General features: G+C 32.4%; 1 protein-coding gene across 1 annotated transcript in view; it reads right to left on the reverse strand.

The window, feature by feature from the left end:
• Window positions 1-17,271: 17,271 nt before the first annotated feature.
• Window positions 17,272-25,510, reverse strand: part of LOC136978060 (serine/threonine-protein phosphatase 6 regulatory ankyrin repeat subunit B-like) — a 62,703-nt gene continuing 54,464 nt past the window's right edge. The window contains 3 exon segments of the mRNA XM_067273704.1: window positions 17,272-17,366; window positions 17,369-18,635; window positions 18,721-18,828. Of these exon segments, the coding sequence (XP_067129805.1) occupies window positions 17,272-17,366; window positions 17,369-18,635; window positions 18,721-18,828 (1,470 nt within the window).

The following is a 25,510-nucleotide window of genomic DNA, read 5'->3' on the forward strand; positions in this document are numbered from 1 at the left end:
CCTCCAACGTCTGCACTCCGTAGCACCTTTCTCGCGCCTCTTCTTACCCACTTCCACGTGCTTCCTTCTTCGCCGTCGTGACTCAGAATGACGAAAATTGACCCCTTCACCTGGGTAGGTAACCCCATACTCGCCCAAAACACGCCATCAAGTCAGTGTTTTTCGGTTGAAAGAATTAGACATTTAGGGTTAGTAGACTTAACATTAATTCTAAAATTATGACAATAATAAAAATAATAATAATGATGATGATAAAAATATACATAATTACATGGGGGGGCTTCACCCACCACAAGTCATCTCGGACAGTTTGCCCACATTGAACAATTTGTCATCTGACTCGAAGTCAGATGTGTTGGCACAAATGGTTCAGTTGCAAAAGTTGTATGTGAACCAACAAGCCGAGATGTTGAAGATCATGAACTCTTTTTGGGAAACCATTGAAAAATTTCACTAAACTCATTTTTCGGTATGATCAACATAGAAAAATATGATGGAAAATCGGAGGAAGCATGTATTTGGATAATTTCATACGAACACGCATGTGAATCTCACAATTGGTTTACAAATGAACAAAAGATCTGTAAGCTTTGGAATTATTTGGAAGGAATTGCCGTGAAATGGTACAATTCTCAAGTATTAGATAGGGTCAGTGATAATTGGTAGAAATGGGAAAAACTCCTTTCTCAGTGGGTTTGGACAGAATAAGATCCAACTTTCCATATTAGCAGATATGTGGGAATATCGTAGTGGTTCACTATTAGAATATATTTTGAAAAACAACAAATGTATCCGACTTGCATATCCTGATAATGGGGAACAAAGCTTTATAACCATGATAATGCATAGACTACTGGCAGATATGCAAGCTATTCTTCTACAGCAAAATTTAAATGACAAAGAAGCTTTACATGTCGGATTGAGCAAATTGGTACTTACCAAAAAATCAGCACTAAAGAAAATCAAAAGAAGGGATAATAATATTCATGGTAACCAAAGTTTTATCTCTGTGAATGAAATTGATAATGGTGCCCCTTTCGGTAGTAACTATTTGGATGAGAATCTGGGAAACAGGGAAGATGCAAAAAAAGAGTAAGGGAGGGTTTACTGATCTCTCTGACAAAATTGGATCATTGTTTAGTCATGAATTTTAACGATCCCGAATTTTCTCAATGGAAGTGAATGACGTACATTGCTTGGTTTTTCTAGATCCGGGATTCACGGTCAACCTAATTAGTTCTAGACTGATAGATAAATGCAAACTAAAATCCCATCAGATACATACAGTCTTAAAATCATTTAATGGAGCACACTTACTGTATATAAAGAAGGTGTTTTGGCCACTATAAAGTTCAGAGATCAAACCCAACACAGAGAAATGATTATCGTTAAGGAAATGGACTATGATCTTTTTCTAGGGATTCACACATTGGGAATATTTAATATCTGCTGGAATTTTGATAAGCAGGAAGTTTTATTAGTTAAAACAGACAGAGTTATATTACAAAAAGAAGACGTTTTGTGGCATTTTCCAGGCATCGATCCATGTCAATTTCAATATAACAGACATAAAGGTGCTTAAATGTAAACCCTATTGGTTGTCTTGTGACAAATGTCAGTGGTTAAGAACCAAAATAAAAGACCTGTTAGCACAAGGCATAATAGAAGAAACAACATCTCCTTATGCTTCTCCTCGTGTTGTTCTTCCCAAAGGGAATGGCGATTATAGATTAGCTCACAACAATATGAAAATCAACAAAGTGACTGAATTGGATCCCTATCCCTTTCCTTTAATAGATGATATCATCAATGGATTTGGAGGATGTAAATATTTTATGAAATTAGAGTTAAAAGATGGATTTTGGCAAATTGAAATTAGTGAGAAGACTATAAAGTATATGGCTTTTGTCACTTCATTGGACATTATCAGTATACTCGTTTGCCTCAACGTTGGAAAAATTCTCCTGCATTATTCCAAAAGATTATGAATAAGGTACTGAGGGATATCTTAGAAAGTGAAAAAGTCCAGAATTGTATCGACGATATAAGCACAGGGGCTGACAATGAAATAAGTAATGGAGAGCTCACTTATCAAGTATTGGAGAGGTTATACAATGCAAACTTTGTTATAAACCTAAATAAATCAGAATTTAATGTAAATAAAATCAAATTCTTGAGTAGAGTTATAGGCGGTTTTAGCAAAACTATGGCAACAGAGTCAATTGAAAAAGTTTGTAATGCCAGTCCATCAAATTGACAAGCACAGGTGGCAGAAGACCAAGAATGGATGGTTGATTGTCCCAAAAGATATTCTAAACACCATTATGAAGTGGTATCACGATGATCCAGATGGGGTCATGATGAGTTTTGGAGGACCTATTACAAGTTAAGGGCATAGTTCTGGTGGCCTAACATGAGACAAAGTATCCAACATTATGTGCAGACCTGTCCGATATGTCAATCCATCAAGTTTAATACTGGCCCCGTCAAGACCAACTCTATTTGCCCCCACAATCAAAAATACCCTTCAATACAGTACACATTGATTTTGCAGAGCTTCAGAAATGCAGTGAAGGGGTAAGAATGACTAAATCATTTCTATTGGTCATAGACAAAGCTACACAGATAATGTATGCTAAAGCTATGAAGGAGGATGTTCATAGTGTCATCTGTAATTTGAATAATTTATCATTATTCAATAAGGTAACTACTATCATCAGTGATTGTGGATCTACCTTTAAATCGGACAGTTTCAAGCAATGGGCCAGAGACAGGAATATCACATTAAAAACCACATCACCTTATCATGCTGCTGGGAATGGAGTGTGTGAGAGAAAGATAAGGGATCTCAAGAAATTCCTTAATTGCTATTTGGATTTCAAAGGTGGGTGGAAAAGTTGCTTGGATGCTGCAGTTCACCACGGAAATCATAGCTACAACTCTTATTTAGGTTGCTCTCCATTATTCAAATGCAACATACAGTTGTTAAGCTGGCAGCTGACAGCAAATTTGGTGTTATAGATTTACACTTGTATGAAAATGAGAGTATGAAAGAACAACAATGGAAATATCAAAACTCCATCAAAAAATATTATGATAGGAAGCATGCAGGGTCTCTGGTAAACATTAAAGTTGGATCCTGGATTTTAGTTCAAAATGGTATGAGGGGAAACATCCAAACATTAAAGGACCTTATTGGGTCAATAAGGTAATATACTATGACAACATGCCTAAAAATGGGATGTATAGAATGGAAAGTGGAACAGCTCACCTCACCAATATAAAGTTGTATCATCACAGGGGTGATGACAAGGCTAAGGGGGGTGTAAGCAGAGTTTAAAATTTGCTACTCAGCACTCCTCCCCATTAACTCCACATCTGCGATTGTCAAGAATTCGGAGAACTTAGGGGTCATGAAGGGGAAGGAGTAGCTTGGTCTGGGGATAGAGGAAAGAAAGGTTCCCACCTTTTACCCTGGACATGTGTGGAACAGACGAAAAATTCATCTGCTTGTGTGGTCACTGTCTTTTTAGTTTAATCATTGTATTCATAACTTTTGGTGATATTACATAATATATACCCTGTTTCCCCAAAAATCAGACACTCTCTTATATTAATTTTTGCTCCCAAAGATGTGCTAGGTCTAATTTTCAGGGGATGTCTTATTTTTCATGTGGTATGGTGGCTTCCAGCCACCAGGGGAGCTCACCACAGCACACTCATACAGCACAGCAGGGACAGTGTACAGTATGGAGACAGGCGACAGGCCTTTTGATGCCTTGCCTGCACATTTACAAGTGACGGCCGCAAAAGGAAACATCAGGGTTGGTTGGTAGGTGATGGTCTTTATGTCCTGCGTGCAGCTGCTCTGCAACAGATGGTGAAGGTAGGGGATAACGGCTCTGGTGTTCTGTTTGGCGGGTATGCTTCCAAACGAAAACTTTGCTAGGTCTTACTTTCTGGGGAGGCCTCATATTTAGCAATTCAGCAAAACCTCTACTAGGTCTTATTTTCAGGAGATGTCTTATTTTCGGGGAAACACAGTAGCAATAAATATAATAATTAGTTTGCACATTTCTATGAAACTAAAACAAACATCAGTGCTTGGTGATAGATTTTAAAAAGTATGATAAAATTTTAAAATGTATTGAAATCATTTTTAATAATTTCTTTTTGAGATTACCTTTAAAAGAATTACCTGGAGAGAAAGAGGAGTCCATCTGAATGTGAGCATGATGCAAGTAACTTGGATCTTTCTTGTGGAAGCATACTTGATTCTATAACATTGACTGAATACAAACTAATATCACAAAAAATATAGGAAATAAAGATTTTCTACAGGAAAATGCAATAGTAATTTTCTTTTTTTTAATAAAAGTGTATTTATAAATATGGTAAAACTTGCATATTTTAACTCACAGACACGTTCCATAGTTATTCCAGCAGGTATGTTTATTGGAAAAACAAATGTTTTTGGTCACTTTCAGGGACCTTTCTTAGTTTATCATGCATTCTATAAATTGAATGCAATATTCAAAATTCCAAACAACAAAATAAAAATAAATATAAAATCTGTACAAAACTTTCAATATTACCACAGGAAATGGGCTATACAAATTATATGTTATAACATTCTCATATAAATTGTTTCCACAATCTCTATTTATTAATTGAGATTGTGGAAACAATTTACACAAATCTGTCTACAGTAGTAGTGTGTTACAGATCATTGATTGCCATGCTTGGGATAGGTTAATGCATTATTTGTTTTTTTTTTGATATTAATACAATCTCTCAAGTGTTGCTTTATAAATTTCACGGTTTCTATTATTTTAAGGTTATGTATATCAAAGAAGCTTAACATTATAGAAGCTTAGCATTCTCCCAACCAGTGGCATGCAATCTGTGGAAGCTGTGAAAGTGCTGCTTCTCTTGTATTTTTTAAAATATAAATACATGGTGTGTGATTATTTTCATAAACAAGTTCTTATATTGTTGTTTCATGTCAATGTATCTAATTTAAAATTAAAATAAATAAACTATTTATTTTTGTCATTTCAAGTATTTGTTTATAACTTTTATGGAAACACAGCTTCCCTATCATCAAATGTCACCACACGCCACTGCTCCCAACATGGGGACATCCCAGGCTCATTTGCAAATTGTGTCATAACAGTGTTATAATTTTTTTTTGAGATGTCATAAACATACTCTCATTCTGGTTATTAAGGATCTGTTAGTTGAGCCGATGTAATCAAGGTGTTAGTCGAACCTGGAATCCAATTGTGGCTATATGCAGTGGTAATATTCGAAATAGTTAACAAAGGGTTCGCTAGCAGAAAATTTTTCCCTGACAATCACCGACAAACGAAATGGAAGTTTTGGCTACAAATAAATACAATACCTTTTCTTGCGATATATCTAATAATCAGTGGTGTATTTGGAACATAAGGGGCTCTGGGTGAAGACCAGGTAACAATAGTATATTAGTGCTGTCGACCTTTTTTTTTTTAGGCAGAGAAATTTTTCACCCCAAATGGCACTGCTGATAATAGACAGATGTCATCATCTCTCAAAATACGATATCCTTTTTATTTCGCTGTCCATAGCCTGACGCGTCTTTTACAGCCATCTTGTATTATCTCGCACGTGTGGGATCTCTCTTATGACTGGATCTAGTTTCAAGAACTCTCTTGAATCAATCGCGATTAAACCTCGTTTCGGTCAAGATTGAAACGGTCGAGAGAGATCGCACCAAGACATAGTCCCCGACCTTGTTCACAATCTAGATTGAAACGCTCGGTGCGAACGGGGTATAAGGCTCTAGTTTAGTAGTATTAATATTTTAATATTAATACTACTAAACTAGAGCTGTATAATACGTATATTTTAATATATTTAAAAAAAAAAAAACAAAACCACTGAGAAATGTTCCGTGTGTTTAACAAGGTTTGGAAAACTGAAAATTTTAACAACAGGTTCGGCTGAACCTGTGCGAACCCGCTGAATATCACCGCTGGCTATATGTCCTATTTTATTTTAACATTTAGAATATAGTGTGCTTTTTTCAATCTTTTCTGTCCTTTTACCCTTTACTCCTGCTTTTGGACTACCTCTACTCCTGTTTGTTTCTGGGGTTGGGCTCCCTTTTCAGGAAGACCTGGTTTGACTAGTAGTAGAGTAGGGTCTGAGGAAAAAAATGGCTACTGTGGAAAGTTCATCACCAACTTAACTAGAAATATACAACACAATATAATGAACAGTACATGCACAGACACACAATATAACCCAAGACCAGAAATTCCTAATAACTAGAATACGAGTATGCTTATGACATCTCAAAAAAGAATTATAACACTGCTGTGGCCCAATTTGCAAATGAGCCTGAGATGTCCCTATGTTGGGAGAATGCTAAGCTTCTACACATTACCTTTGATATACGTAAGCTTAAAATAATAGAAACCATTAAAGTTTATAAAGCAACACTTGAGAGATTGCATTAATAACAAAGAACATGTTAACCTATCACAAGCATGGCAATCAATGATCTGTAACCTTCTACTGTAGACAGATTTGTGTAAATTGTTTCCACCGTCTTTATTTATTAATCGGTATGTTATAACATGTAATTCTTCTAGCCTATTTCCCATTGTAATATTGATAGTTCTGTACAGATTTTACATTTATTTTTATTTTGTTATGCTTGTCTCTACATTTAAATTTCTAACATCATCACATTATATATAGAACGTTCTATTTTGGAACTTTGATTAACGCATTCAATTCATAGAATGCATGATAAACTAATAAAGATGTCTGTGAGTTATATTATTTTTCAGCTTTTGGTGGTGTTTTGTTTGTCAGTAATCCTGTACTGAATATGAAAATATTAATTTTCATGTTCAGTACAGGATTACTGACTATTTTCTCACACTTCTTTTAATCTGGACAGAATTACAAGACAGCATTTAAAATTCCTGTGATCATCATATTTGTTTACTAAATGGCCACAGAAGGTATTCAGTGTAGTATGCACTGACTTTGATTATCTATAAGGCAGTTGCAGGCAATTCCTTTATTCTGTGCAGTCTTTAGCACATTTTACTTGCATTTAACCCTAGCCAAAATATCAGTGATATTGACCATAAATACCAATTCCACATTTAATATACTTAATTTGAGTTTCTAGCTGTTTGTAATACTTTAAAGACACAAGGAGAATTTAATTAGTGATACAGCATGTACTGTACTATAGAGTTATTTGTGATTTTGATTGGTCTGACAAAACTGTTTATGTCACAAAGATTTGGAATAAAGCAAGTTGGAAAATTGATGATTATCTGTAGCATTATTTATGAACAACATGAATTCCAGTGTTGAGAATATAATGTAGTTTCTGAAAGCATATAAAATTTAGTAAGAAAAATTTGACAGAATATAACTCACAAAATAAGACTACAATTATCTATTGGGTTGTTTGAAAAGTAATTTCGTTTTTTTGTGAAAAAAAAAACAATTTCCTTATAATATATAAATATTTTATTAAATTATATATTGACTGTTTTAGTCCAATACTTGTTTCCATCTTTCTGGTAGGAGAATGATTCCATATTCATAAAAGTTTTGATCTTTGCTTACAAAAAACTGATCCAAGTGACAGTGGCGTAGCGTGGGTGTCAGCTGCCCAGGGCAGAGGAAAACTTCGCCACCCTCTTAAAATTACACCCCCCTGCTTAAATAAAATACAGGAAATCCCTACAAGTCAGTACAGATGATGTTGTCAGTCGCTACTATGAGCAAGATGTCATTATTATACATTCATTTAAAGAAAGGGGATTCCCCCAGTTTCATCACAGAATAAGTAATGAAAACTTCTGTGCTCATTTCAATCGGTCCAAATTTAGGTGCGATAAAAATATGAAATGAAATGGTTCAAATTTTTACAAGATATTATTATTATTTATTGTGAAAAAATGCCGCCCCCTAAAAGTGCCGCCCCCACTACGCTACACCACTGCCAAGTGATTTTTGACATCCTTATTTGAAGTAAATGTTTTACTGTTGTGAGGTCTGGCATTATCATGTTGAAACACTACACCTTTTCTGTTGATCAATTCTGGTCTTTTCTGTTTGATGGTATCACTCAATTTGTCCAGTTGATGGCAGTACACTTTCAAATCAGTTGTGGAATTGTTTGGTAAAAGCTCAAAAAAAAAAAAAAAAAAAAAAAACAATTTCCTTAAAATCCCACCAAACAGAGAGCACCATTCTTTTTTTTTTTTATGAATATTGACTTTCGAAGTGCTTTGAGCCAGCTCGTCTCTTCTACTCCATGATTGCTTGCATTTGACATTGTTACAAACAATCCATTTTTTGTCGCCAGTTATGATTCACTTCAAAAATGGATCATTTTCTTGACACTAGAGAAGCAAATCACAGATGTCAATGCAACAGAGCAAATCTCTTTCTTTAAGAACATGTGGAAACTAAACATCAAGCTTTGAAATGAAACGAAGTCATTTCATGTGATCATAGACGGTTGAATTTGACAAATTTAATCTCTTAGCAATTTCTCGTGTTGTTATTTGGTGGTTTGCTTCAATCAATACCTTTATTTTGTCTTCATCAGCTTCAACTGGCCTTCCAGAACGTGGTGCATCTTCAATATCAAAATTGCTGGAATGAAATTCTATGAACCAGTTTTGGTACTGTCACTCTGTCAACACATCTTCTCCATATATATAACACAATTTTTTTCTTGCTTGAACAGCATTTTTACCTTTTTGGTAATAAAAAAACAAAATATGCCGAAAATTCTGTTTTCGATTTTCCATATTTGATGGAACACCAAAAAAAAAAACAATGGCACAGAATCAAACAAAATTTTTTACAAATAAGCCTTGAAATGTCAACTGTCAAAATATATAATGACAATATGGTTTAAAATGAAGTTGGCAGGTAAAAATACAATTAATCCCTTTGGTGGTAAAAAAACAAAATTACTTTCTAAATAACCCAATAATAAATTTCTTTGATAGATTTCTTTTAATAGATCAAAATAGCCACTCAGAATCGGTTTGATGCATGGCATAATGATGGTTGTTATAAGTGGCAGAATGAACAGTCAAAAATATTTAAAAGGAGAAAAAATAAAAATAATAATAATAAGCTGTAAAGTTACTTTAAAGTTGTTTATAAATAGTTCATAGTAAAGTACCAGTACTAAAAGTGGTCTCTATTAGCAAGTAATCTGAAAATAAACAGCAAAAATCAGTTCTCTCTCAGATGCAAGTTATCATTGAGGCAGTACTGTCTAGTTTCAAACTACCATTTTACAATTCTGATAAAATGATAGTTTTAAAATATCATCAATAGAATATTTTCTCAATATACAAAGATTAAGATGCTAACATATATGTGTGTTATGAAAAAGGACAGAATTAAATATAACAGGAGTAATAAGGATTTTGAACTTAACCTTTTGTCAGATGTGACCCCATCCTCAGGACAGTATTTTTTTTCTTATGTACACCACTGATTCCAATTGCATTTAATCATCCTGAAGGGTAGGTGTATTTCCAAATTGATGAGTACACTAAACAATACAGGAGTAAGGAAGACAGTTGCTTCTTTCAGAAGAAATACATATGGCACTTCCTCATTACGTATTGCACCTGCTTGTGTTACAATGGATGTGTGAAAAAGATGTAATTCTTTCATTTTTTCATGCTATTTTTACCTTTCTTATCTTACTTTTGTTAGTAAACATTAAGAATTTTAAAAATATTTATTTCTGAATAAAAGCAAACATTTATTTACTATTATAAATAATTGATAAATTATAAGTTACAACTGTTATGTTATGTTTGTGTTTTTATATTTTTTACTATAGAACTTAATCGGTTCATTTTTTTACTGGTTTGTACAACATTTACTTTTAGTTGCAAGTATGATATTTTTATAGGTTTATCCGACTACAAGATATCCCTCACATTCTTTAATACCATTTGGAAGAAGAGAAGCAGAATGTGAAAACTACTAAACAAAATGAAAGTGAATCTCAATGTGTGGTTCATATAGTGCACAAAGTAGTGATATATTATATTATATTTTTCCCCATTTTTCTTATTGCTTTGTATTGTTTTTTTATGTATGTGTTATGGACAAAGTGATTAATACGGGCATTATGAATAATGACCAACAAAACTGTGCATTGTAATAAATTTCAATAATTTATCAAATTGACTGGTCATTATGAATACTGCTATCACCTAGTCGGGCAAAGTGATAATAATAAGTTTAGGAGTGATCATACGACATACGCTAGCCAATCGGCACTCAGTTGCACGTGCGTATTGCGTTTAGTACCAAATTTGGCAGCAGTCGCAACTGTCTGTGCTCTCGACAGATCCCTCCTGGAGGGGAGCCGCTGGTAGGCCGCCGATTGTTTAACGTCACTAGTTATTTATTCACGGTAGTTCTTGAACACACGTATCAATATCTAGTAACGTTAAACAATTGACGGCCTGCTGGCGGCTCCCCTCTGGGAGAAATCCGTCGAGAGCACAAACAGTCACGACCACCGCCAAGATGGGGCACATACATAAAATTTTGCCGTTTAATTAATATAGTTAATTAAATGTAAAAGTAAATGTAAATGTAAATGTAAAATGTCCTGTAAAAGATTACGTGTTCTTTTTAAAATACTTTGAAATAATTCACAAAAATTAAATATTTCTAAATGAAATAAGTGGAGGTTTTTGAATCAAATTTTAAATTCGGTACTAAACTCGATACGCACACGCAACTGAGTGCCGATTAGCTAGCGTATGTTGGATGATCATTCCTCAACTTATTATCATCACTTTGCCCGACTGGGTGATAGCAGTATTCATAATGACCAGTCAATTTGATAAATTAATCAATATTTATTACACTGCCCGCCCTTTTTGGTCATTATTCATAATGACCAGGCATTATGAATAATGCCCAATTAATCACTTTGTCCATAACATATATATTATTTTTTCAAATAAACAATTATAACGTACGATAATATAGAAAAACTATGGTAAATATTATTTAATCTGAAAGAAAAAACTGCCTGTCCCCAGGACAAGTTGCACCTGCTCGTTTTAAAATTCAGATTGCACCTGACAAAAGATTAAAAGGAAAGATACATGGCTAGACTATGATCTTTAGATATGTTATTAGAAATGAAAAAATAGGTTGTAGGGAGTTTTCTATAGCTTAGGGAGTTCCCTGTACAGGTACAAAGGAAAACATTTCCAATAAAGTAAACAGGCTCTATAACCCCAATGAAAGAACCAAAAGTTTATTTCAATGTCCTTAAGTTCATTTCAAGTCTCACAACTATCACAATATATACCTTAATTCCCCTCCTCTTTCCTACACCTGCTGTTTGTGACATGCACAACCTGAGAACAAAGAGGGAAAAAATCACATTGCCACTCTTTGGGATCTACTTACCATGTCTTTTCTTCTCATTTGCCAAGCAAAATGTGCCTTTTCTGTCCTATAGGTCTGCACAAGGTTTCTAGATCCAGATTCCTTTAATGTCATCAAGCCCTAGGGGTTTAGATTCTAGAGCACAATTTTCCCAACTGCAACAAGCCTATTTGGATAGATAAAAGGTCAACAATGAACTAAACTACCTGGTCTTAAGAGCGCAAGGTATTGATAGGTGGGTTATGATGTTAGAAGTTTTCAGAAGACAGAGAAGAGGAAGACCAAAAAGAAGATAAAAGTGGACATTGGAGAAAAGTTAAAAGAGAAGTGGATGAATGATAGGACAACTGGGAGGAGGCTTATTAAAAAAAATGACTGCATGGACATGGAATAAGATGATGGAAAAAAAAAATATTTATTTTTGGTATTTTGTTTATTAATAAATATTATTGTGAATGAACTATAATAATTTTAAATTTGGTAAGAAAAATCAAACCATACATCACTATAAAATATTTTCAATTTATTTATCTATTAAATTGACTTCACATCATCATCAACACAAAATTTCATTTTGATACATTTCATATTTACAATCATTTAAAATTTTTTTCTTTCTTTCATAAGAGAATTGTATCTTATCAAAATAAAAGTAATTTTTCATTTTTCTCTGCATTTTTTTCAAAAAATGCTAAAATCTCTTGTCAATATTACATTGGAATTATTTACAAATATTTTCTTTTTAATTTTAAATATCAAATTATATAATTGAATTATGTACATTTATTGCTTTTTAAACACCCACATTATTATATTATTATAGAATTTTGTCACATGAAATATTGATGATGATATATATGAAATCAGTCCATGGTTGAAGTCACAAAAGATAGGAAAGATTTCATAACTTTCTGCTAGTCTATATATTGTATCTTGTTTCACAAGCTAAGTCTGTAGAAAGTAGACTACATTTACACAAATTCTAATATGTCGAATCCTAAATGATGTTCTAAGGAAGCCTCAGATAATGGCACAAAATATTTCCTTTCACATTTTATCTGCCATCAAAATTACTTTGGCTCTACGGAAGGATCTCTTCTTTAAAATAGTATTCACTTCTATTATCTTCAAGAATATCACATGATGCTATATTGAGATTTATCATGGCTATGCAGCTACTTGGTAAGATATTTTTATATTCTCTTTTAGCATTTTACTATCCAAGAATAAACTATTATTCTGAATATTATATAATGCTGAATTATATTTATTGTATTTCTAAATGTAATTATTTTTTTCATTTCAAACTTCATAGTCTCTCTACTTTCGGAATCTTTTCATTTCAGAATTTCTTTAGCTAAGAGTAATTTTTGTTTTGTTCTATGGTGGAAGTTCAGTTGAAAGTCTTATTCATTACCCCTTTCTTCTGGAATATCACAAGCTGCTACAGTTATTCCTTGCACTTCTAAATATTTATGTACTATAGCCTTCCAATCCACTACTTTGGAAATATGCTTAGCTGAATTGATCATTTCAGGTATGTTTACAGGAACTTCTGGCAAAAATTGCATTTGTCATTCAATGTTTAAAAAATTAATTAAATCAATATCTATTAAGAATTTATTATAAAAAGTAATTAAATTCACTCAATTTTGCTAAAATTACTAATTAGAAATAACAATTTTAATTAAAAGATAATTTTTTTTATCTAATTTGAAAATTTTGTTTATAACAGCATATTAAACCTCCAAAAATATAATTAAATTAATGTATAACCACTTTATTGGAGTTTAAAAAATTTTAAGATCTTAACAACTTTGAGCAAGTGATGGTTATATCCTCATGAACATGCGATCTTATTATGCAACATTCCTGAAGATAAGTAACACATGCTTAAAAGCACTGGAACACCAATATTAAAAACTCCAAGAAGCAATTTAATTTAATTTATTTTAATAATAATTATTTTAATAATTAATTTTAATTTGTTTAGAAATTAATTTGAAATTAGTTCAGTAAAATCTAAATTTTTGATCTAATTTGATTTTAATCTAAATTTTATTTTTTAAAAAACAATTACAAATTAAGTAAAAGTTTAAATAATATATTGACTTTCCAGTGAGCCCATTACAGTTGGTACTTGGAATGTTAAAACACTGTTTGAAGCAGGAAAGTTGAGGAATGTGACTGAAGAGATTAAGAGAATTGATATAGACATTCTTGTTATTAGCAAAACAAGATGGCCAGGATCAGGAGAATGCCAAACTGAATAGGAGAATGGTATTTATATTACTCAGGACCAGATGATGGTATCCACTAGAAGGGAGTAGATATAGTACTTCATAAAAGGATTGCTAAAGCATTTTGAACATTATACATTATTCAGAGAGACTGATTATGCTTCAGCTTAAAGGTCAGCTGATTAACATCAACATTGTGCAAGTTTACATATCTACAGCTGATAAGAATGACGATGAGATTAATCAGTTCTATGAACAACTAGAGGGTCTCCTTCATCTTATCAAGATGCATGAAATAAACATCATTATGGGAGATTTTAATACTAAGGTGGGAGAAGGTAGGGTTAAGGATGTGGTTGGAGACTATGGACTAGGCTTATGGAATGAGAGAAGTGATCGCTTGGTACAATTCTACCAGGAAAATGAATTAAAGGTTACTAATACTTGGTCTAAACTCCTCAAGAGAAGACTGTATATGTAGACATCACCACAGGATGAAGGCAGAATCGTAAAAAATCAAATAGACTATATCTTAATTAATCAACATGTCCAAAGTAGTGTGAAGAGCGTGAAAACCTAGCCCGGAGCTGATGCAGCTAGTGACCACAACCCTCTCTTTCTGCATGCCATATCAGAAATCCTGACATCAGTGAGCACCTGGCGCAGGTTAATAAGTCGTTAGTTAAGGCGCCAAGGTGTATCCTGGGGAAGTTACAACTAGAGTGGTTCCCCGTTGCCTTTACCCAGTGATCTCAAAAATGAAACTGAGGTTGAAAAGGATTAATAAGAAGCTGATATAAAAGTAACTAAATCTGGAAGGCTTAAAAGATCTGAAGATAGAAAAAGAGCTTAGGCTTAACATTAGAATGGCTGAAGAACTAGGAGAGCTGGAAGAAGTTGAGGAAATCTGCAGAAGACAGAGAACTCTAATGTCTATTAGAGCCAAGCTCTGAAATCTTGGAATATGAGAAAGATAAAAAATGGAAGGAATGGATGAGTGACAAAATCCCTCAATTTAATGAATCAATGTTGAATATATAAAAAACACAATAATTATTTTTTGAGTTTCGGCTCTACGGCTCTTGCGGTTTACATGGCTGATCCTGACATCAAGGCAGCCTTCAACCAAATGAGGCTCATCATCTCTTCATCTCACCTTGAGCGCCTGAGGTGGTCGGAGGCTATCTCCATTTACAAATCTAGCCACGCCACCACATGCATAAATTATAAAGAAGAACTCAATTTGTCTGTCACCTGGCAGGCCCTCATCGACACGGACCTTTAATTACCATCTACCCACATCGAACGCGCATGTCCAATCCAACAATTTTAAACGAGATGTGGGTGCGATTTCTGTTTAAATATTGATATTCTATTTTTGTTCTGCATTCCATTGCTTCTTGTCTGAAGAACTATTAAGGTTTGAAAACGTTTATGATATTTATTCATCTTTTCTCCAACACTGGTAACTGGTTCAGGTACGTGTTTATTTGAAGTAAGTAGTATTTGTAATTAATATTAACATCTTGCCAATATATGTCATGCAAGAACCACCATGGCCCTCTCTACATATGCAACAGATCCAGACATTGTAGTGGACTTTAACCGGGCCAAGCTCATTGCTTTGCCTCCCATGGAACATCTCAGATGGTTGGAGGCTATGCACATTTTTAAATCCAAGTTTACATCAACATGCATAAATTATAAAGAGGAAATGGTTTTGTCAATGGCCTGGCAAGAGTTGATTGACAACATGATTTAGCCATTTGTTGAGTCCTGGTAGGGAGACTCTTTGCGTAGGTGCAATATAGTTTTAATAATTTTTTCAAACTTATGTTCGAATGCTTGTTTGAATTTTATTCCAAAAGCTGTTACAAAGAACCATTGGGTAATCATTACAAAACCTGATAAAGAACTCAGAAGGAGTTTGAAAACATTTGTTTTCGTTGTCTTCTTTATCTGCACACTGTAATCAGTTTGGAGTACGTGATTAATTAATTTAAATGTTAGAAATGCAGGAAAATCGTTCGAAATTGTTTAACTGTTGATACTGGAATCAAATTTAACAAATTTCATTTGTAATCTAAATTTTCAAAATTTTAATTTCAAAATCCATTAGCATTGGGCTGTTAAACTAATTAACTTCATAAATTTCAGTATTAATTCCCTATTTCAGTAAAATGAAAAGTTACACTACCCTTCTTTTGAAATGACAGTTCATGCAGCTTCTGAGAATACTATTGGTCACCAATGTGAACATCTTAAGAGATAAAAATTGCTTCACAGAACTGAATTTTGTAACATGTCGTGTGTGTCTTATGGGCAAAATAACAGAACCACAGAATTTGAACAACTTATATGGGAATGTCTTAACTGGCTTTTACTGTATATCATTTTGAGGCCCCGATGAATGTCAGGAATGCCTATGCATTAAATTTAAAATATCCCTGCACGCTGTTCTCTGAACACACCTTTAGTTTTAAGTTCCTCATCCACAGGGTACTCACCCAGCATGAAAACAAACAATACTGGAAATCTGCCAATAGAAGCCCTTGTGACATGGCCATATATTAATACTTCAGCACGTACTTCCACTACAACACATAGCCTGCTGTAAATGTAAGTGTACATTATAGATGGACATTTCAATGATGATGAGGTCTACTTGTTGAGCTCATCATCATTTCCCACTCAGAGAATAAAAATACAAGGCTTTTGCCTTATATTTTTATTCTCTTAGTGGAAAGTGGGACATTTAGGCATCTTGGCAAGATGAACATGACAATGTGGGACATCAGGTCACTTTATCCTAATAACTTAAATTGGAGACAATACAGCTGCACTTTCTTACTGTTTCTTTTACATTATTATAATCATTTGCCTCTTTTTTTGAACAAATGAAAAATGTAGAATGTTTCTTCATTAATAAAATACAATCTTTATTCTTGTTAGTAAAAATAACATTAATTTATAGGGGTAGGTAACCGTTATGGGCTCCTAAGTTTTTTCTGAGCATGGAAAAAATTCCCAGTTTCCTTTTCTCAACAGTCCTGAGGACAACCATTATCACAGTTTGTACAATTTTGAAAATTCACTCAATTAACATTAGTATTTAACTTTTTGTTGAATATTGAAAACTAGATAACTGCTATATTTCCTATTAAATTGTATAATTATACACTAAAATCTGATTAATTTGAACCTTTTACTATTCCTCTTTAAATTCATATTCATATTTAAATTAATGTTAAAAAAACTGATAGATGCTCATGACTAAAATTGTTTAAATTATAATGATAATTTATTAAAAAATTATATATTTTATTATAAACTTAGAAGAAAATTATTAGATTTAGTTGAGGATGATAAAATTGAATATACAAACATACCCACAGGTACTACTTGCTGTCTTGATGCCTTTTTCCGAAACCAGAGTCGTGGTCCCTTTCCTCCAGGTAAATCTATACCTTTACTATACAATGATTGTTTTTTTCCTGAATAAAATAGAAAAATATAAATTTTAAATGTAGACTTATACATATATATTGATTTCAAAGACAGATTAATTACCTTTGCATTTTTCAACTAATTTTTTAAACATATAAGGGAACACTGCAATAATGTTCATTGGTGATGGTGATGGAAGCATTTTATTATATCTCTTATTAGTTTTGCTCTTCCAAATTTCCACTCCGTATCTGACTGAGCTTCAATTCTTTGATATGTGTTAGACATCATAGCTATAAGTAAGTTGATTAATACGACTACAGTGACCATCATGTATACTCCAAATACTATTTTTAAAATAACTTTAGCAAATCCTGGACTTAAATGCTGAGGTGGCATGTAGTCAGGTTCTACTAAACCAAATAATGCAAAAAACAACATTTCAAATGTGTTAATGGGTGATTGAAATTCTTGACCATATGTGGGCAATGTTATTCCTTCTTCGGGTGGAAAAACTGGTTGATAGACAGCACATAAATGAAGTGAAAAACCTGTTAAAAATATTGTCAAAATGGCCAAAAACCGAAGTAAATCTTTCATTAAATCTTGAATGATGACCGCCCATGGTCCAAACAAATGATGAAATGTGAGGAAATTTAGAAATTCTAAAAATCCAAGTAACAGCAAAAATGCCAAGAATTGATTTCTAATGTATATAATAATTTGTCTAGTTTTCTCGTCAGAAAATAAAAATCCAAATAAGTGTACAGCAATAGCACACATTCCTAATATTAACATGGCTGCTTTGATCCAACCAAGACCTTCACGATCTCTTGGATTTGTAAAATTTGCTACCAGGAGTCCAGCGAGCCATATTACTAATGCACATTCATGTGGATGGGGATAAAGAGTGGTGGATGTCCATATGGGAAACCAAGGATTAATTACTGTAAAGCAAACAATAAGTATGAAAAATATATGAGATACTAGATAGGACATAAATTTCATGATTGGAGTATCAGCATATTTATGATTAAGTGGAAAGGTAAATGCAAGCCATGTGAGTGGGCACACAAGAAAAAGTAAAAACAATAATAAAATCTTCCATGTGGCCCAAGTTAAATTACCCATCCACTGTTCGGACAGATAGCTTTGTACAGCAGGGTGTGCTACTACTTCTTTTAATTGAAGTTCGATCAGAACATCCAAAAATGGCATACTTCGAGAATCCAATGCACGCAAAACAGTTCCAACATTTTCGCTACTTGAAATAACAGAAAGCAAATCAAAAGCCATATTTTGACAAAACAATGCTGCCCTTTCTAAATCACGTGATCGTTCTTTTTCTCTAAAAGCAAGCAATTGGTAGCTTCGAGCCATTTTTACAGCTGTATCTACTGGTGCAGGTGATGCTATTATAAATTCCAAAATTGGCATATTTTCATACTGTTTTCCACAGGCCATTATATCTACTAGAAACTACATAAAAAGAAAAAAAAAGAATTTTAAAATATTTTAAAAATTATTAAGAAAAATACTACTAAATAAATGATTCTTTGATTACCTTTCTAGTTTCTATTAAAGCCATTGAGTCATGTTCTTTAGTTAATAAATATTTTAAAATATTATAATGACCTGTACTTGCGGCACATGCTAATGGTATTGCTCCATCCTTTAAAGATAAATAGAAATAAATATCACAAAACAAAAAATATTAAAAATAATAATTTCTTGCTGCAGCAAAGTTTCATTAAGAGAGAGATGTGAAGAAAGTGAATAGAAGAAATGATTGTGGTATTCAGAGAAGTAAAGCGCAATCTCAAAAGTAAGAAAGGAGACATTATTTATTGTAGATCATCTACATAGAAAGGTATTTTTCGAAAACAATCCTCATACCGGTACATATAAAATCCAAAATATCTTCCTAAGCCTTTTTCGAAAACGTTAGTTGGTTATTAATTTTCGTCTTGGGTACCGAAAACGTAAAGGCTTAGGAAGATATTTTGGATGAAGGTATTTTTCACTGCTTTAGACTAGCCCACCATCTTAATATTCTCTTATTCTTATTTATTTACCATCACTTGTACAATCATACAATTTTAGTTGTAAGTACATTTATCATGCTTAAATAAAAGGAAATTGTTGTATAATAATTTACTGTTACATCTGTATCTGGTAATGTAAAATAAATTCTTACTTAATCTGAAGTTTCTGTGTATCTACCACCCATAGAAACAAACAATTAAAACAATTTTAAAATCATTATTTTTCATCATTATTATTAATAAATTAGCAGATGAGCCTGGTGTCATTTGAGCAAAAAGTAACGATAGAGAAGATTAAGATTATTAGATTGTAGCCGATCTTACCCATTTTTAATGGGTGCAAGAATTAGGTCCCCCCTCTTCCAAGACTAATTACAGAATTTTTAGATGGGTCTAAAAATATGTTCAATTTCCCACATCTAAAATAGTACAGTAGAAGCTGAATTTTTCAGGTTAATCCTTAAAGGAGCCAGGAAAATCAACTGCTGCACTTCCTGTTTGTGTGGTTACCTGCTGGGGGACACAGCTCCAGGCAGCATCATACCACGCTGAAAACATAAATAAAGAGAAAACTGGATTACATCAGAGGAAGAAAATTGTGCTTGTACAGTAGAGTTAAGGGAGTTAATTAATTCTGAAAATTTACTTATTCAACTCAGAAGAGTTTTTCCAGCTGCAGAAACTCTTCCAAATTACATAAAAGAGTTACAGAGCATTACTATGTCAACAATTTGTGTTTAGATGCTGATGAAAACTGTGCAAGTTCTTCTTGAGAATTGTAACATTCCATATAAAAAACTGACAACATATCTTGATGGAAAAAGCATCCTTGCATTTTGTTCTAGAAGCAGGTGAAGAATTTAAACCCTAACACTGTAGATGTTAGAAGGTAGCTGGAATTCTGTAAAAGCACTGAGTTGCAACAGTTTTCAATGTAACCTGTTTCTGTTTGGGAGATTGCAAAATATAAAGCTGCTGTACAAGAACACAGTAGTTCTGAGGATGACTTCAGCTTTTGGCAGAAATGGTCTAAAGAAATGCCAATTTTGAGCACATTGGTTCGTACTGCTCTGACTGTTCCTGCAACTAGTGCTGACGTTTAAAGAAGCTTTTCATCAATAAAAAATATTGACCCTTCAAGAATGTCAATGACAGAGCATTACTATGGATGTGCACCTGAGAATGGCATTTAATCAGCTTGTGTGTACTAAGGAATGAAGAAAATGATGCTACAGATCATTTGTAACCTGGTGTGATGTATATAACAAAAATGAAAAAGTTAAACAATAAAATTTTGTTGATTTTCAGTTTACTAGTTTCCTAGTTTATAGGAGAAAAAAAGCAGATTTTCTTTTGATAAAAGTATAAAAAACCAACCTTAATTATGATATATACAAATGTCACTTTATTGTACAGAAATTTCAATTTATATTAGAGTTTAAAAAATGAAGCAAATAAATCAAACTTTAAATGACAATATCTTTCATTTTGATATAATATTAAAAATTGCAGAAAGTAATGCTATTATATGTAAACAAAATAAAACATTGCATATTCAGGTTACACTATTGTTAAAAGTATATAATTATTTTTGGTTGTCAGAATTCACTTTATAGCAATGTGTTTGTAACTTATTAGGATTATAATTATCACATCTTGTGTTTTAATAAAGTTCTCTGAAATGATATCATTATGTAGATGGGAAATAGAATAATTACCAGAAAGTTATTAGCTTTCAAGAAACAAATCAAGTAGGAGTGTCTAACAATATCAATTATGATGTAATAATGTAGTGTAATCAATAAAATAGTAGATTAAGCATACAGAGCATGAACAGGAGAGAACTTAAAGCAAAATGCTGTATACTTGGTAGTTTTGAAAAAATGCAATGAATATGTCTAGAGTACACACAGAATTTCTCACAGTTTCTAAAGATACTCACGGTAAGGTTGAGCATTGTTTGATGAGTTCATAATTTTAATTCAAAATCACGATGTAACCTGCTATCATATAACCTGCACCTGCTTTTAAATCAATTTTCAAATGCAGATAATTTACAAGTTATCTGCACAAAATTACAGTAAAATTTTACAGTACACATTCCAGTCCAGGCCCTCATAGAGGTCTGGATTCCAAGACTATATGGTTCTAGCTTCCCTTCCCTCTCATTGGCCCAGGTCATTCTTCATTATCTTGCCACTTCCATTATAATCCTGACTGAATAGGTATGGAAAAGGTACATCTTTACGTCCATATGGTGAAAAGAATTAAAATGCTTACTGTAATCACAGATACTGGCTGAATGAGGTAGTAAAAGAGTTAGCCTGTCATTATAGCAGACCTGAGTTCATATCAAGATCAAATTTTTATTTATAGTTTGATCTGGATAGGTTGTGGCCCATCCTTAACCATTCAGCCATCTCCATTGTAGGCATGACCCAAACCCATGAAGAGGAAGGGGAAAAAGACTCAGTATCCACACGGTAAAGTGTTTAATCAAAGATATAACAATTAAGAGCAATATTTTAAGACTTTTTAGAAAAGCATAAACATTCACGAAAAAGTGTTTATTTTTACATACACTAATATTCTAAATGACAAAAAATAAAATATATATGTATTCATATCAATGATGAACAATGGGTTAATTTTTAATAAAAATATGCTGCAGCAAAAATTATTTTGCTAATTTTGTTTTGTGCTATTAATATCTTAACAAATTTCTTCCATATAAATTAAAATATTTTTCTGAATTTCAATCTTTAAAGGATAAACAAGATACTGTTTTTAATGATAATTCTAATATTCTAAATAATTACTAATAAATTATTTTACAGGGAATAATATGAAGAAATATATTTATAAAAGACTTAGTTTATGTTAGTTATAAAGATTGTAAAAAATGTTGAGTGCATTCGTGTACACACACAGAGACAGAATAGGTTTGCTTTTAACAGTTCAATTAGTCATTAATGCTTATAGATTGTATTTTCATACTGAATCAAAATTAATGAAACTAGACTATCACTTAGTACCTACCTTATATGTATCATTCAATAAAGCAATTTTGGAAAATTTGTGGGTCAGATGGCATGTTGAATATGCCATTGACTTAATATTGATTTAATTAAAACATTCATTAAGAAAATCTCAGAAGAAAGTTAGAAAATATTCAGAGTAAAATACAGTTAAACCTTTTTAATTCAAATACTAGGGGAAATCAAAAAAGTAATGATAATTTGAATCTTGGAGATCTGTATAAACCACAAGGATTGTGACTCATCATTGGCCATGTGGAGGTTGCATTACAACCCCAAAGGAATACAGAAAATTGAAACTGAAACCAAACATAACAACACTCATAAATTTTTATGAGTGTACAAAAATGTGTGTACTGTAATAAAAATTGCAAGTGAATTGTATAAATGAAAGTGTGTGATATGGTTGTCTAAATTGTGAAAAATGCATAAAAAATATATATGTTACAGTTAAAACCCGTTTTTAGTGAAAACGCGTTTTAACTAGTTGAAACTAGTTTTTACTGGATGTCATTGTTATAACCCGTTTTGTCTAGTTAAAACTAGAATTTACTGCTGTACATGTTTTGATTTTAGATAAAACTAAAATCAAACATTAACTTTTTAACTTTTAACATTAGTTAAAACTAATTTTAGCTACATAAATATGTTTGGGGGAAATAAATAAAGTGATGATTGGGATTAAAACATTTGTATTATTTAATACGATATTTATTGAAAATATTGGTCACACATCTGTGTTATTAACATTAATTAACCCTTTGTCCCTGAAGGCACCGATCGATCGGTACCCTGGCTTTTTAAGCAAAACTTCGAGGGTACCGATTCATCGTTACTTTGGTAAATATCGATTTTTGTAAAATTTATTAACAACAGATATAATCTCGTTCGATATGAAGTGAATAAAGTATAATAATTCATTATATTAGTTGATAGCAGTATAAAATTTTGATTTCAAACAAATGTTTGATATAATGTGCGATAATTTCACAACGAATAAACATACATGCATAAGTGTTATATCGAATTGTACAAAACAATATTCTACGTCTTTCTGGCTCAGTGCCAGCAAACAACTATGTAACTAGACAATGTTAATTTTCACAAAATGTTACAAATTATCAAGTTTATGTGTCAGTTCTGATATATATTATTTTTTTCTTATAAATTTTTCTAATAAAATGCATTGAAAAATATCGTATTTAAAACTAAAGATATTAATAAATGTAAGTGATTTTTTTCATATAGATATAATGATAATTTGATTTTTGGTGAACTTTTAAAATAATATCGCCTGACTGATCTATATTGCCTTAGGAGGGATTGCAAAATAAACGTAAACAAGATGTCGGGGGAAAAGGGTTAAAGTGATATGAAATTCATCATACACTATAGGAACGTGTTAGCTGAATGACCTTGGTCAAAACAGTTTTTACTAAGCCATTTTGTTAAAACCCGTTTTGTCTAGTTAAAACTAGTTTTAACTCAAATTCATTTTTTACTAGCAGTAAATTCTAGTTTTAACAATGACATCCAGTAAAAACTAGTTTTCAACTAGTTAAAACGCGTTTTCACTAAAAACGGGTTTTTACTGTAACATATATATATCATTCATGAACTGTTTTTCAGGATTTTTATAGATGATACAGACAATCTCTGAATTACATCTGACTCTAATCAAAAAATTGGGTATAAATTGCTTATATAGTAATTCATACATATATTACATAGGCTACAGGTAGTAGCATTTAAATTATAGCAACCTCAGGCAGTACTAAAATAAAAGAATGAAAGTATCAATTATGGCTTCAAGATGAAAATATGTCACATTAGTATTGACACAGAAATTGGAAATCTCAGAGAAGTTAAAGTTCTTCCCAAAAAGCCATTGTTGCATTGAATATAACATTGGATGTAAACAACCACATTGGATTTGTTACTGTTCATGACAAAGATGAAAAAGAATGAACTTTGACAGAATATAAGTCAAATGAGAAAATTTTCAAAATTTTTCCATTTGGCTTGTATACTGTCAAAGAATTGGAAAAATGAAAGTTATGCAAAAAATGAGAATGATCAACTTAATGCAGCCATTTACACATGGTTCATATAGAAATGCAGTAAAACAACTACTTGTCAGTGGCTCAATAATCAAAGGAAAAACAGTGGCATTTAACAAAAGAGTGGGAGGCAGTAAACAATTTACAATTTGCTAGACGAATACAGTGTAAGACAGTGACAATGTGAGATGTAAAAGATTTTTTATTAATGGGTTGTGTCACAATAAAATCTGTACAAAAAAAATTTTACTAACACTGACAACAAAATCTTTACAAGGAACTAACACACAACCCGTGATGTCAACCCTTCAACTGACTATTGACAAGCATTCAAGCTTGCAATATAATAAAATTAAACAAGAAACATAGTTCTAATCTTAATTCTAATAAGTAACAATAGTTCTAATCTTAATTCTAATAAGTAAGAGGGTTTTTACCAATAGAGTGCAAAAGTTAGGGATAGAATGACAAGTGAAAGAGAACAAAGGGGTACCCAAGTTCTTTTCAAACAAAAAATGGGAGCATGTGTTCTGAAATTGTTTCTTCTATCAAAAAAACTGAATGGACATCTCTTAAAAAAACCTCCAAATATCCACAAATGTCCTACTTAGGGTTCAGTTTTCTCAGCTTCTCCAGTTGCAAAGTTCTCTCTCCTTACAATCATCACCTTCCTGCTACACTGAGTCAAACATCCTCACTCTTTAGCTCCCATCCAAATCTCCTTCAAGGTTCCTTCTCTCCTTTTTAAAGGCAACCACAAAACCAGTTAGACCAGTTCTTATTTGGACAAAAAGGGGCAGAATTGGAGCAGACCCCCCATCAGCAAAGAAGGAAGACAACTTCAAGATAGTAGAAGAAAATGAAAAAATAAATAAGGGGAAAGAAAAATTAATAACAACATCTATAAATTATGGCATAAAGCCACAACAATAACTGATAAAAGTCACTTAGCAAAATAAAAAAGTTGTGAAAGAGTTTGAAAAGAAGTTGGAAAAGGTGATAAAGGAAGAAGAAATAACTCCTGATCAAATATAAAACCAGTCTCTTTGTCAAAATGCTTGCTGCCAAGAATGAAAACAACAAAAAGAATGTCTACAGGAGTAATAAACTTCTTTTGGTAATTAAGACAGCCCATTTGACACAGTGAGATGAGTACACTACCAGAAGATCATGCTGAAAAGAAAACAAATAGACTAAAAAATTTTCCATGG

The sequence above is a fragment of the Centruroides vittatus genome, unplaced genomic scaffold, assembly GCF_030686945.1.
Source record: "Centruroides vittatus isolate TY-2023 unplaced genomic scaffold, ASM3068694v2 contig_487, whole genome shotgun sequence".
Classification (NCBI taxonomy): domain Eukaryota; kingdom Metazoa; phylum Arthropoda; class Arachnida; order Scorpiones; family Buthidae; genus Centruroides; species Centruroides vittatus.